Source organism: Ammospiza nelsoni, chromosome 3, assembly GCF_027579445.1.
Source record: "Ammospiza nelsoni isolate bAmmNel1 chromosome 3, bAmmNel1.pri, whole genome shotgun sequence".
Lineage (NCBI taxonomy): Eukaryota > Metazoa > Chordata > Aves > Passeriformes > Passerellidae > Ammospiza > Ammospiza nelsoni.
In genome coordinates this window covers 70959799-70973559 of record NC_080635.1, presented here as the reverse complement: position 1 = coordinate 70973559, position 13761 = coordinate 70959799, and the positions used below count along the sequence as shown (strand labels likewise).

Here is a 13761-nt window from a genome sequence, read left to right as displayed (position 1 = left end):
ATGGCAGGGATTTGTTAATTTATTTGTATGTTTTATAACAAAAAAATCATAAAATACATTTGTGCCTGAATCACAGGATAGCTTGGATGACCTTTAAAGAACATCCATGGGCAGGGACACCTGCCGCCAGACCTGGTTGCTGCAAGCCCCATCCAGCCTGGCCTTGCTCACTTCCAGGGATGAAACATCTGCAGCTTCTCTGAGCAGTCTGTGCCAGTGTCTCAAGTCTGTGACAAGGCAACTTTATTCAAAGTTTGTTTTTCCTTTTCTTTCTGTCCACTCTGCAGTATCTGCTAATTTTCCTTACTTATTTTCTAACTTGCTCTGTGCTGCATTACCCAGTTCTAGCTTTCAACTTAAAGCAACAATTCTTCTACATCCATAGCTTGCCTAAAAAAAGGAAAATAAAAACAAAAATAGCAGTCTACCCTTGAGACAGTCTAAAGCCAGGAGACTTGGACTGTCAGCACAGAACTCATCCATCTGGAAGCCGCCCTGGATCCGCCTGGCATTTTTAGATTGGGTAAGGCACTGGTGCATTCTCCAAGATATGACTCACCGCGCATTTTTAATAAAAAGTTTGTGTTGAATTTTACAGCTCAGTAAGAATGCCTGGAATAATTAGGAAAATGAACAGTTGAAAACAGTTTAAAATGTAGGCTTTTCCTCTCACATTATTTTAACTAATGAAAAACTCATTGCATTCTAACAGCAACCACCTCAAACATCAGTTTCTTGTGCCAGCTCAGGTGCAATTAGCAAGAGACTTTGGGAAGGCAACTAAACAGTATAGCAGAAACCCTGCCCAGCAGCCTGCTCTGAAAGACACAAACCACATACGCCTCATTTTCCCACTCCAGGCTCCAGTAATCTTCTGGAGTGCATTATAGTGCTTAACACTGTATAAGATAAAACACAACTGGAAATTGAACGTTTGTCAATTTTCACTTACCTAAAGCAAATTGTCTTCACACATACCCTCATAATTTTACAACTGTGTGCTGTAGATAAGTCACCACTGACAACCACATGGGAAGAAAACTGTTTTAGGGATACCTCACTCCAGATTTATCAACTCTACAGGTACCCCTTCAAGTCTCCTCCAACATTATCAGAAATACTTGTCTTAAACTCAGTCATAAATTTAATAAATGTTACAACTGTGGATTTAATTTAACCCCCACTTCTATGAGCAGCATTGCTGGGCCCTTCCCTTTACAGCACAGGACATGAAATGGGAAGTATGAGAATAAAACCTCAACTACCTCCAAGTATTTAATACTTTATAAGGATAGAGGAGGTCAAAACATTTTGCCTGGGAAGTTACATGAAGCAGAAAGTGATGGTTTGTGCTGCAAGTTATTTCCTTCAGTCAGAACAAGAAACCAGCCCAGAAATGAGAGGTGACACCTGCAGGAAAGGCAGCAAATATCTCCACGAGCAGAAGTGAAAAAATGCTATTAATTCACATTGCAGAGAAAACCAGGGATCTTTGAGGGCACAGGGGAATGTATTTAAAAAAAACCACACCACATTTTCTGAAGCCATGACTCAGACATTGTTCCATATATAGATTTATGCCTCTTCCTCTGTTCCTTCCTTAAGTTAATTTTGTAACATCTATTTGGCAAAACATTCAAGGTGAGTCACAAAACACCAAATTACAAGTTCTGCTAAAACAAAGCCATGCCAAAAAGCACTGAAGAACAAAAGAATCATATCTCATCTATATTTTGTTCAAATCCAAAGCACCAAATAAGCAGTGAAAGTACCTTAAGGTCAACACCATATTTATTCGTGCTCCCTTAAAGCCTTCACTAGATAATTAGCTCACAAAAATAAGTGTGAAACTTGCTTATCTGAGAACTCTTTGAACAAAGTCATTCCCCTGAAAAATAAAAAATTGTATTTGAAGTTTCCTTTCTTCTGTCAGGACTCCACACTACTATAGAAGCTTGAGCTTCTGCTGCAGACTTTTTTTTTCCAGGAGTCTCCTAGCCAAAAAGGACATCATGATCATAGCCCCAGGTTATGAATTCAAGAGTTATGAAAACAAGAAAATCTCTGAAAGCCTTTTGGGTTTAAATGAAAACTCCTTTTATGCTCTGAAGAAATGCAGAAATGCTTTGACCGACAGCCTACAATTTGGCACATCTCTAATTCTGAATGACAATTAGTACTTGTGCAAACATGGCAAGAATCTGGCTTTGAAATAAATTTACAGGAACTTAAAAGCATTATTTGGAGCATGCACAAAGTGTTCCCTTCATCTGTAAAAACAGACATGATGCAAGAGTCTGAATGGTCCCAGATTGGAATTTTGCAAAAACCAAAAATATGCTTAGCATTACAACAGGAACAAGTGTTTGTATCTGACTCCATGCTGTCAGGGCATACTAATTGTGACATAAAGTTCATTTACTTTTTATTGTGGACATTTTAGTCAAGACAATAAACTGAATATCTGACAGAAAAGCAGAAAGAAATCTCTATGAAATGGATTTCACAAAAGCCAGTCAAAACAGCAAACGCTCAAGGGCACCCTACAATCTCAATCAGACAGTTTTAAAGGAGGCAAAATTGTTTCATTAGGTCAATTATGTTCCAAAAGTTCAGAGAGCAAATCCTTCAAATATCTATTTCCACATGTATTCAGAAGGATTTAAGTAATTCTTATTAAGATCATTATTTCATTCTGCAATGCTTCCAATCATGGGAAAATAGGGATTGAAAAGACCTCTGGAGTTTACTTATTCCAAACTGGTCAGAACAAGGTTAATCCCAAAGTCAAATGAGGTTGGTTCAAGGCTTTGTCCAGCTATATTTTAGAAGCCTTGAAAAGATGGAGACAACACAGCTACCACAAGCACCTTTTCTGATACTGAATTCTCATAATAATTTTTCTACATTATATTCAGTGGGAATTACCTCTGTCCTAACTTGCACGTGTTGGTTCATAATTTTTCACCGTGCCTCCAAGGAGAGTAGGTTGTTCTCTCCAGGCTGCACCTACTCCTTGCACACCACATGCATCAGCCTCCCAACCACCCTCAACTCTCCAGTTCAGTGGCATTCCCTCTGCATGTGAGGGGAGGGAGGAGTAAAACTGCACACGGTATTTTAGAGCCTGCCTATGAGTGCCAGGGAGTCGGGAACAACCACTTCCCCGGACCTGCTGGCTACTGTCCTGCCCGTGCCCCCTGGCAGAGAGTAAGGCAGCTCATTACTACTGCAGCACACCAATCATCCCCCACCCCATTCACTGGGGAGTTTTTTTACGTACCTGGTCATAATCTTGAGCATTTGAAGAAATCAGTGTTATGTGAGCATCCCTACCTGCCCATCCTCCTGCTTCACTCCCAACAGTTCTTCCCCTGTACACCCATTTGGCTGAAACGCGCCAGAAGAGCAGCATCTCTAAAAGTAAGAGCTGTGTATTTTTTATTTTTAGGTTTTTTTGTAGAGTCAGCACTGAAGCACTCAAATGTCAGTCCTTCCAAGGAAAAGACTTCAGGACTGCCCCAACACTTACCCTTCTAACCTGATGGCTGGCTGATCACCAAATATGCAGCTTGGAAGCAACTACAGCATGTGCTGTGTCTCACAGAGTTCATTGATAGTAACACCACCATTGGTATTTGAAGAATTTGAGAAGGGATCAGAGGCCTTACAGGAGCTCATGAAAAGCAGTCTGGGATAGCAGAAAAGCAAGGGATAGCAGTTGCTGCATTCAGGAGACGAAGCACCTGAACAAGTTCACAGAAAGCCAACCCTCACCTCCACTTCTCACCTCCACTGTTCTCAACACAGTCACTTGAAGGAGTAGTTTGGATTTCAGAAACACAAAAGAAATAGTCTTGGTTGTTCCCACATATTCACAAGTACAGGCATAATCCTGGGGACCCAACTACATACACAAAAAAAAAAAAGTGAAATCAAGAGAGAAGAGTCAACAATACAACCTTAGCTTTTTCAAACACCAAGGTTCAGGATTTACCACTTCAGTCACTGCTCAGAACTGAAAAACCAGGACACAGCAGTGAACAGCAGGATCCAGCAGCTCTGTGTTGATGGGAAATCAGTCCAGTCTCCTTGCTGCATGGAGATGGCAGGCTGTGCCTCACTGTACTGACAGCATGTCTCCTGTTTCATAAACAGCTTTATTTCATCGGCTGTTCATCCAGCCTGAGGCTTTCTGTTACTGGTTATCTACCAGGGCAGGTTTTCTCCTACAACCTACACATTAGAAGCTATTTACTTTACAATCCATACACGTACCTTATAGTTCTCTCTCAGTAAGGATGAAGTGCTAAGACTGAACAGCAAACTCTTCCCACAGAATAAGCATCTAGTAAGGTGATGAGCACATGAAAACAAGAGGAAGCAATTTTATATACACTCTTAATTGTGCTTTTACTTGACAACAACACACAGTTCAACTTTTATATATTCATTTCTATAGCATACAATGATTTAAAAAATGCCTTCAAGCTCTCCTCAAGCTGCAAAGGGTCTCAACTGAGATAGTCTCCAATTTCCCTACTTCCTGACCCCACATGCTTATTCAGATACTGGTAGGCTGTAAAAGCAGACCCTGTTACACTTAGGCTTCTGATAATGTGAATGTGTCAATGTAGTGGTTTTTAGTATAATCTTCCCCTTCACAGACACTCTCCTTCCCTGTGCTGAAGGATGAGATGTATTTTCAGTAACCTGCAGGTCAGACAAAGGAAGCCCTGTATTTGATTTTCAAGAGCAAAACAGCACAGTTCATGATAATTTATCCTTAATTAAAAGGCTACATTCTGCTGTTTGCACTTCTCAAGAAAATCTGCAGCCTCTTTATCTACCATACCCAGGAGAGCATGGGATTAACATACTTGCTTTTATCTTCATGGCTTCAAAAGCCTTGCTCACCTCAGCACTTCCACTGCCCCACTTCCAGCACAGAATCTCATTCCACCTGGCTTCTGAACAGCACAAACTCAGCTGAACACAGCAAGAAGTGTTGCATGGGACATTGAGCTTTCAAACAAATAACCCACGGCTCACCCTGCAGACACTCATGCAGCTTGTAAATCCTGCTAATTTTGTCAAGTCCCGTACCAAAATCTCTTAACAAAAGAATATTCTTCACTGAACCTCTTTGGAAAGGGAAACAGACAGGCTCTGCTTTTCTGGAACGATGGCTTTAGTCACTTACAGAGACCAGAGTTTGACAGTGACTCCAATCTGAGGCTAAAGCCATGACCCTGCATGGTCTCTCCCTACTCATTCTCATTTCACCACCTCTTCCCCTGCGCTGGTCTCACAGTTGTGCTGCTCCAGGGTGTGTCAGTCTAGCTTGCTGCCAAATCAGCCAGCTGGTTTTCTTCCAGCTGGATTCAGCCTTAGCCAGTGTCTTGCACTAGATCATTGTATGGACACATGATCACTAAACCTGCCAAAATGGGTGATTAAAGAATACACTGATATCTGCATTATCCAGGGATTGCCCATACCAACAAATTATGGATCTAGCATTCCCCTGGCAATTTGTTCTAGCAATTAATAACTTCCCTGACAGAAACATTTAGATGTTGAAATGAGTGCAAATAGCAATGTGATTTACCTCAAGTTTTAGGCAGGCTTATTCTGCTTAATCTTGCATTTACTGGTTTATGATAGTGCTAAAAAAGCCAAACTACATAAAAGCATTTAAGTGATGGGAACATTGCAAGTCCAGCCCAACTGCAAAAAATCAGGATAGAGAAGAACAGATGCATAGCATACTTTTACATATTGTGCTCAGTCCTCTTCTCTATTGAGAACATTATTGAGAACAACCAAAACCAACACCTACAGAAATACAAAAGGCACCTCAGTAACAGGTTTTAGCTGTTTAGAATCTATTTTCTCTTTAAAGGTATTATTAAATCAATAAAAAAATGCAAATTAGAGGTACAGATTAAAAGGAACATTTAGCTGGCTTAAAATTGATTGGGAGGGATTAAAAAAACCCTTGAAAGATTCAGAAAAAGAATGCTGTGAAATAACCAGTTTGGGGGATCATCAACACTTAGGGAGAACAATTAATATAGACACACCGAAGAAACTTATGAAATTATAGCATGGATCTCGTGCAAAGTAACTGCAGGTTAAAACAGAAACGGAAAAACACTCTACATTCCCTGACTCCTGAAATTCAGTCCCATCCACTCTCTTGCCCAGGAGGTAAGGACTGCATCCAGTGAGGCCATCCAGCTTGCTGCCATGATGGCCAAGCTGGCACAGGAGTTTGTCCCCACCAGCAGCTGGCAGCTCAGCTCCCAGCAGGGCTCACGGCCACTGGAGCCAGCGACAGGCACTGCACAGCCCCAGCAGCAGCCTGGAGTTATCTCTGAAGCACAGCCTGGAACTGCACCCACGGTGTGACAAGGAAGATTATATGCAAAGCAGCCTTCAAACAAATCTGTTCATAGCTCAAGGTACAAGTTCAGAGTTAAGTGATGAGATTCTTCCCCGCTTCACAAAACTAGCGGTTTTATTTCTTCAAGCAAAGAGGGAGACCCTTCTCCCTGAGTGCCAAAGATGCATTGAGAAGAAACAACTTGAAATATTCTGACAAGAATGTTTTCTTTCATATTTTTCCTGAAAAATGAAGAAACAGCGCAACTTGGGGAAATAAAAACACACTAAGAGGAATGAAGGTACATTGGTATGTTACAAAGCCACAATTGAACTGAAGAGCCAAAACTGGAAGGTAAAAAACTTCTGTTGTGTCCAAACTGACAACTGCTGTAAGTGTGCTGCAGCTGGTGTCAGTGTCAGTAGCATCCTCATCCTCCTCCTGCAGCCATGAGCTCAGTCTCAGTTTTTGGACAGCCAGCCTTGCTGAAAGCTGATTCAGGAAGACAGGGAAGTTTCAGATTATTTGGTTCATACAAGCAAGGGAAGAGAACAATGCTTATTAGTCAGAGGTAAGCATAGGCTCAGACTTCAGTGCCAGCTTAAAAAGATCGAACTATATCCACAATCAAAAACATTTGACAAAGGCCAACCACTTAGTAACTTTATCAAGGAGGCAGAAACTGATGACTTAAAAGTCTTCTTTAAATAGTAAGCCAAGCAAGTTTCCAGGAACTCTAGCAAAACTGCTTTATTTAAAATTAAAGCAAAAATCATTAATAACTGCCATCCACAAAAACCTATTCACAGCTGCTGCAGAAGCAAAAATAATGAGATTGCCCAGCACTGCTTAATTCCAAAACCATTTGCCGCTAATGATAAAATGTACCATGTTTACAGGGATTTATTTACTGTTAAGAAACAGCGCAGTCTTAAGTCATTTAAATAATTTAATGCAACACTTCATCTAGTTAAAACTAGAAAGCAATAACATTCACTTTGAATTTCTTCAACAAATGTCAAATTTAAACTCAATTTGCAATCACAAAGTTCTTCAGCACTAAGTGGAAAGCAGCTGCAGCCCTCATCTGTAACACCACAGCTCAGCACTGCATAAACTGCTGAAATTACAAGAAAATGCTTCATTTTTTACATTATTCAAAATATTATATTCTAATTTATTCTGCTGAAAGTAGTCCTGGCCTAATACAGATTTCACAGAAAGTTCTGAGTTGGAAGGGACCCACAAGGATCATTGAGTCCAACTCTTAAATAAATGGCCCATACAGGGACTAAACTCATAACCTTGCTGTTTTTAGCACCAGGCTCTGATGAGCTGAGCAAATCTCAGGGTCATGAGCATATTATAGGCAATAAATATTCCTTTAAGAAAAGTGAACTTAATATTCTAAATTACCTCATATTGTACTCTCTACAGGGTACATCACCCCAAAGTGGAAAGATTTAACTAATTTAGCAGACAGACACATCCTGCAGTTTTTCCTTCAGCCTGAGTTAGGACTCTGGCAGTGGCAAGACTTACATTTTCGTTCAAAAATATCTACAGTGCATCCTTTTCTTTGTTCAAGATTCCTGAAAAAGAAACATTTCATACTGATTGTATATGAAGAAAGTCAATTCTGCATGGAAGTAAAACACAATCCCACCCAAAAACTCTTGCTGACATTAGTCAGAGAAAGTAAATAGCCGTGCTGGTGAAATGATGTCTGAAGTTTATGGTGGGAAACAGGGAATAATTTAGGGTGAAAGGCCACTTATTAACATAACAAGCGTTCACATCAGAAAAAAGGCAAATGGAAAGGCAGTTTTAGTGCTTCAGTCCTGCTGTCACCAGTGCACCAGGACAGCCACGGGTGATGCTCAAGCAGAGCTGTGCTCCCACCACCACAGCACTGGGGAAATCTGTTTCTCACCACACCACATCCAAAGTAAGGGACAGCAAAGGCTCAGGCGTCACCTCCACTGAATGCTGGGAACATTTTAGATCATTAGCACATTCACAACTCAGAGCACAAACAAAAAAACATCATTATGGAAAGAAAAAGTAGAATGGAATTTAGCTACCTTACAGAATCACAGAAATTCTAGGTTGGAAGAGACCTTTAAGATCATCGAGCCCAACCCATGTTCTAACACCTCAACTAGATCATGGCACCAAGTGCCACATCCAGTCTTTTTTTAAACTCTTCAAGGGATGGTGACTCTACCACCTCCCTTGGTAGATGATTCCAGTATTACAGGATGCAGTTTAAAAAAAGACAAACAAATACCCACTTTAAAAGGAGCAGAAGAAAAAAGTTTAACCCCTGCCAAGGCCCAGAACACATTTTAAGTGCCCAGACAACAATCACAGCTGACAGAAATCGCTACACCGCAGACCCACGAGCACCAAATTTCACCTGATTGACTCACCACTTCTGTCAAGATGATTTGAGACACTTGAAGCTTTTTCATTGCTGCTCTTTCCTAACAAATCATTTTTATCAAGCCAGGTTAAGGGACTAGCAGACCAGCAGTCACATGTGACAGCATCTCGAGGAGCTAAAATGAATGGGGAGAGCAGAGCTGTGGCAGCCACCTCACTTAGCCCCAGGCAGCACAGCGTGCCCGACCACACATTTCCTGTGTTTATGCAACAAAAACCCACTAAGGGAAAAAAAACCCCAGCACAGGCAGACAATGGAGAAAGCCCGTGAAGGTGAGGGTAATTCGAGGGCAAGGTCCTACCTAGCTGAAACTAAAGCTCTCAAGAACTGTATGGAAAACAAGACAGTAAATATAGTTCCACCCCTGCACAAAGTTAACTCCTGAATAACATGAAAAGCTCTTTTCAACAAGATGAAAAAATGGTCAGTACTAAAATAACTATCCAGTAAAGGTGACCAGCACCTGGAATGACTGACACATGATAAAAGTACATGTAGAGAGACTCATCAGTATGAAGCCACCGAACAATCACCCACCATTTCTCAAAAACACAAAGAAGTCTGGCAGAACAAGGAGCAGTTTCAGGGCAAAAAAACCTCACGCTGAAAGGACATATTTCCCCCACTCATTCCCATATATGCTAAACAGGGATTCCCACTGTCACAGAGAGTGGTTGGCAAAAACCACAAGGCTTTTTTGAGCCCCTCAGGGATGGACAACCACGGTCTTGAACTATGTATAAAAAAAGATCTCGTGAAACCACAAACACCTCTGAGAAAGTTCATAAATCACTTACTGCCAGACTAGGGGTTTTTATTTAAAAAAAAAAAAGAAACAAAAAAAAAACTTTCCACTACAAACCTGCCTTCCATATCCTTTTCTTCCTTCCTGTCTCCACAGTCAGGACTCTCAGCACAGCAGTTCTTACATTCTTGGGGGAAAAAAACCCAAAAAACAAAAAAGGCAAGAGCTGAGCTGACAGATTCTCTAGCACCTTTTGAAGCAATTTCTGCTCAGTCTTCACCCAAAGTCAGGATCCATCAACTCTTCCCAGTTACTGTAAATTGGTTTCCCAATTTACAATAAAGAAAATGGTAGTACAAAATCACTTTGCTGAGCACCACAAGTACAGCTGGTCAACATCAGGCTCATCAAATACCTCAGTGCAGAAGGGTTTTTTAACAACTTGAACTTCTGATAATCATTTTACTCTACAAAATGCACTCAACTGCACATCCCACCTTACATATTTCCTGGTAAAAACAGCAGCAGCAGCAGGACTCTTCATCTATCCTACCCCATTTGTTTGGGGGTATATGGAGTAGATTTTTGGTTGGGGGACTGTTCTGTGAGGGGGTTTTTGTTTCTTTTTTAATTGAAGAACAAATCCTGAAGTAATGTTCTAACAGGTTCTTGGAATACTACTGAGGAATACTGAAACTGCCACTGTTTTCACAGCAACATGTCAGAAGTATTAAGTCTGCTTACAAAAACCTCCTAGATTGTTTTTTGTTGCCAACATGAAGCTAGCAAAAGGCATCACACAAGTTTAATGTTCACTGAACTTACTCTGCAGACCAAATATATTTATACTTATTCTGTTGGCAATGAAGAAGTATGTCTGGATTCTTAAAGTATCCCAAAATTATAATTTTTTCTGAAGAGAACATGTAGCAAATTCAGATATACTAACCATGGGAACCACAAATCAAAGTCTGCACAAATTTTTGGAAATAAAAAAGATGGGAGGATGCATATAACCAAGAAGATACTGACAGATGTTCAGTGGATTGCAGTTTTCCACTGTGGCAATTTATCAGCTGCTGCTGGAATGTTTCCTTCTTAGTTATAAAGCCATATGACAGTTAGCTGGAAGCTAATCTCTCCAAGTTAATATCAACCCAAAACAGCAAAAGACAATTCAATAAATAAAGTCTTTTCTACCTAGAACATCAGAATACATTTTTTCCCTTTAATCTGTTTACCAAGCTGTTTCTAGAGTCATACACACATGATTACTGCAGTGCAGAAGGTAGAGAATTATAATGACAGGACTCAAGGGTGCCACTGGACATTACCAAAAACTTTATATGGTCTTGTGTGTGTCACCTCTGATCACATCCCCATCCTTCAGACGCCTGAATGACACGTGCTCCTGAAACATGAATTTCCAGCTACCAGAAGAACATGAAAAGAACTTGTTTCCAAGGCATTCTGTACTTCTGCCCTTCTCCTTTTGGTTCCTCCAGAGTCATACTGGCTGTTCTTACTTCTCCATAAATCTCAAAAATCCTTGAGTTCATCAAAGATATCTCAACACTCCCCTCTAAGGCACCTCTTACATGTAAAATCCCTTCCACAAGCTGACATAACAGACAATCTCTTATCAAAAGCCAACTCTACCATGAGACCAGTAATAAAATAATCAACTAATGACTTCTTGAGATAAATTGGGAGGCAACTACTAATTACAGTGAATGCAGAGCACACTACAGTTACTTCTTTATCCACTCATACTTTTTTGTTTTATTGTAATTCCTCACCCCTTTTGACCACAATAAAGAAATACTTGAAAATCTGAATAAAGGACAACATCTTCAGAGAAAATCTGTTTAAAAGACTCTGAGGTTATTATACACTCCTTTCTAGAGTTTGGTCACCATCCTGGCAGGAACTGTTCTGTAACTGCACAGACACACAAATTGTTATGGTAATAAATAACCCACACAACAGCAATACTCAGTGTGTGCACCCCCCCAATTCAGTCATATCTAGAACAGTAATAACATGCTCATTATGCCCATGAGAAGAGGATTTCCTTTAGAAAAGGAAACTTAAGGACAAAAATACATAAAACCATGTCATAGAATAATCACATACAATCATGAACTGGACTCAGTCCCTATACAGTATTCCTAACTGTACTAATTGAGTATACTAAGGATTTTAATAACCCAAACCTACCATGGGTCAATCCTGAGGTATTTCTCATTTCAGTATTACAGCCTGAGTTCAATATGTTTAATTAGCACACTAAGCCTTTATGCTTTAGGAACTACCATCACAGGCCACTATAATGACCTGGGCAGACATTTCTCACTTGCAAATAAAACAATGCAGCCCGAAAAGAAATTAAGAGCAAGTCTTACCTATTCTGAATAATCACAAAAAGCATCTAAAAGTGAGATGTTTGGCTTCTACCAGAATTTAAAACACTAATTTCATTTTCTATTTTCAGATTTCATTTTAAGTGTGCTTTGACCTCATAAGACAACTTCCACTGAGATGAACGCCCTGAAAGCAGATCTTGATAATCAGCAGAACACCAGCCAGGAGGAGCGCTTCTCGCTTCACTAACTGCACGTTTGATCTGTACACCGTGCACTTCTTCATTTCCATGCACAACGGGGAGGCAGAAAGGCCGTCCAAAAGCCAGGTACCCTTCCACTGAAAAAGCTTTACTCCCGTTCTGATGGGGCGTGTTTGCACAGAGCAGCACAAGCGCAGCGGACACTGAAGCCCAGCGCTGCCACCCGCGCCCCTGCCCGAGTAGAGCGGGGCTGCACAGCACAGCACAGCACAGCAGGGTGGAGGTGGGAGAGACACACGAACTGATCCCCGCACCGTTCTGGGCCCCGGTGAGGTCCGAAATCGCTATAAAGGGGAAGTCGCTATAAGCAAAGAGGGCTCTCAAGAGCGATGTTTAAGTTCACACGTTGATACTTCCCCATGCCGACGCTTACACTAAAAACCAGACCCATCACAAATGACTGTTCCCAGTGTGAACCTGAACTGGCACATCCTGAACACAGGAACATTCCCAGGGGTTCTACACTCACTCTCTTTAAAAACAGTGAGTGCTTCCGCCTTGGTGGAGAAACGGGCGAAGGCGCAGCTCAAATTGACGCTGAGTGAAAAAAAAAAAAAAAAAAAAAAGGCGAAAGGGCTGGATTTAGCCATAAAAACTTTTATGCTTCACCAAGCCACTCCCTCCAAGCAGCACCGGGCATTGCTGCACACCTACCTCGCTCTCCCCACGGAAACGCACGGAGCCCCCCGCGCCTCCTCCCAGCCCGGGCCCCTCCGCAGCCCCCGGGGCCGGACGGGCGGGACGGGGCGGCCCCGGCCTCTCCCGGGAGGGAGCGCTCACCGAGCACCTGCCGCACTCGCCGGCCCGGCAGCTCCTCCACCGGTACCGACACCGCTCCCGCCCCGGGCATCTCGGGGGCTGCCCCGGGCTCCGCGGGTCCGCGCCCTCCCCTCACACAAAGGGCGGCGAAGGCGCCGCCGAAGAAGCGGGAAGAGGGAGCCGGTCCCGCCGCCCGCCCCGCCGCGCTCACCCATGCTGCGACCGCCCGCCCAAGCTCGGCGGAGCGGCTCTGGGTCCCGCCGACACGCTCAAGCCTGGCAGTACGGCTCCATCCGTGACGCTACAGGCGTGGAAGGGGCGGCTCCGAGCCCCGGGCGGCCCGGGGCAGAGGCGCCGCTCGCCCGTCCCGTCCCGCCGCTCCCGCCGCCGCCGCAGCTGCCGAGCTCGGGCACCGGCGGCTCCGCCCCGCCCACGGCGGGGGGCGCCAAGTCCCGCGAGAGCCGCGCGCCGCCACCGCCCCCACGCCGTTGCCAGGCGGGGTGACGTCACCCCCTCAGCTCCGCCCACAGGAGAACTCGCTCCGCCCCCGGGCCCGCCCCTCAGAGCAGGCCCCGCCCCCGGCACACCCTCATCGTCCCCTTCAACGTCCCCCTCGTTAGACGGCGCGTCGGACGCCTCATCGGCCTCTCAGTGCTCCTCTCGTCACTGCCCTCATAAAAACACCCCTCATGACCCCCTCACAGATCCCTCATCACTCCCCAGTCAGCCTCTCTCTCATAACCCATCTCACCATTCCTCACATCCCCTCATCACCCCCTTCACGCAATCACAGAACA

At 43.1% G+C, this 13761-nt stretch overlaps 1 protein-coding gene across 1 annotated transcript in view; it reads right to left on the bottom strand.

Moving 5' to 3' along the window:
- Window positions 1-13395, bottom strand: part of CD2AP (CD2 associated protein) — a 76609-nt gene extending 63214 nt beyond the window's left edge. Inside the window, exon 1 of the mRNA XM_059467285.1 lies at window positions 13176-13395. Within this exon, the coding sequence (XP_059323268.1) occupies window positions 13176-13179 (4 nt within the window). The 5' untranslated portion in view covers window positions 13180-13395. The remainder of the gene's footprint in view (window positions 1-13175) is intronic.
- Window positions 13396-13761: the final 366 nt, after the last annotated feature.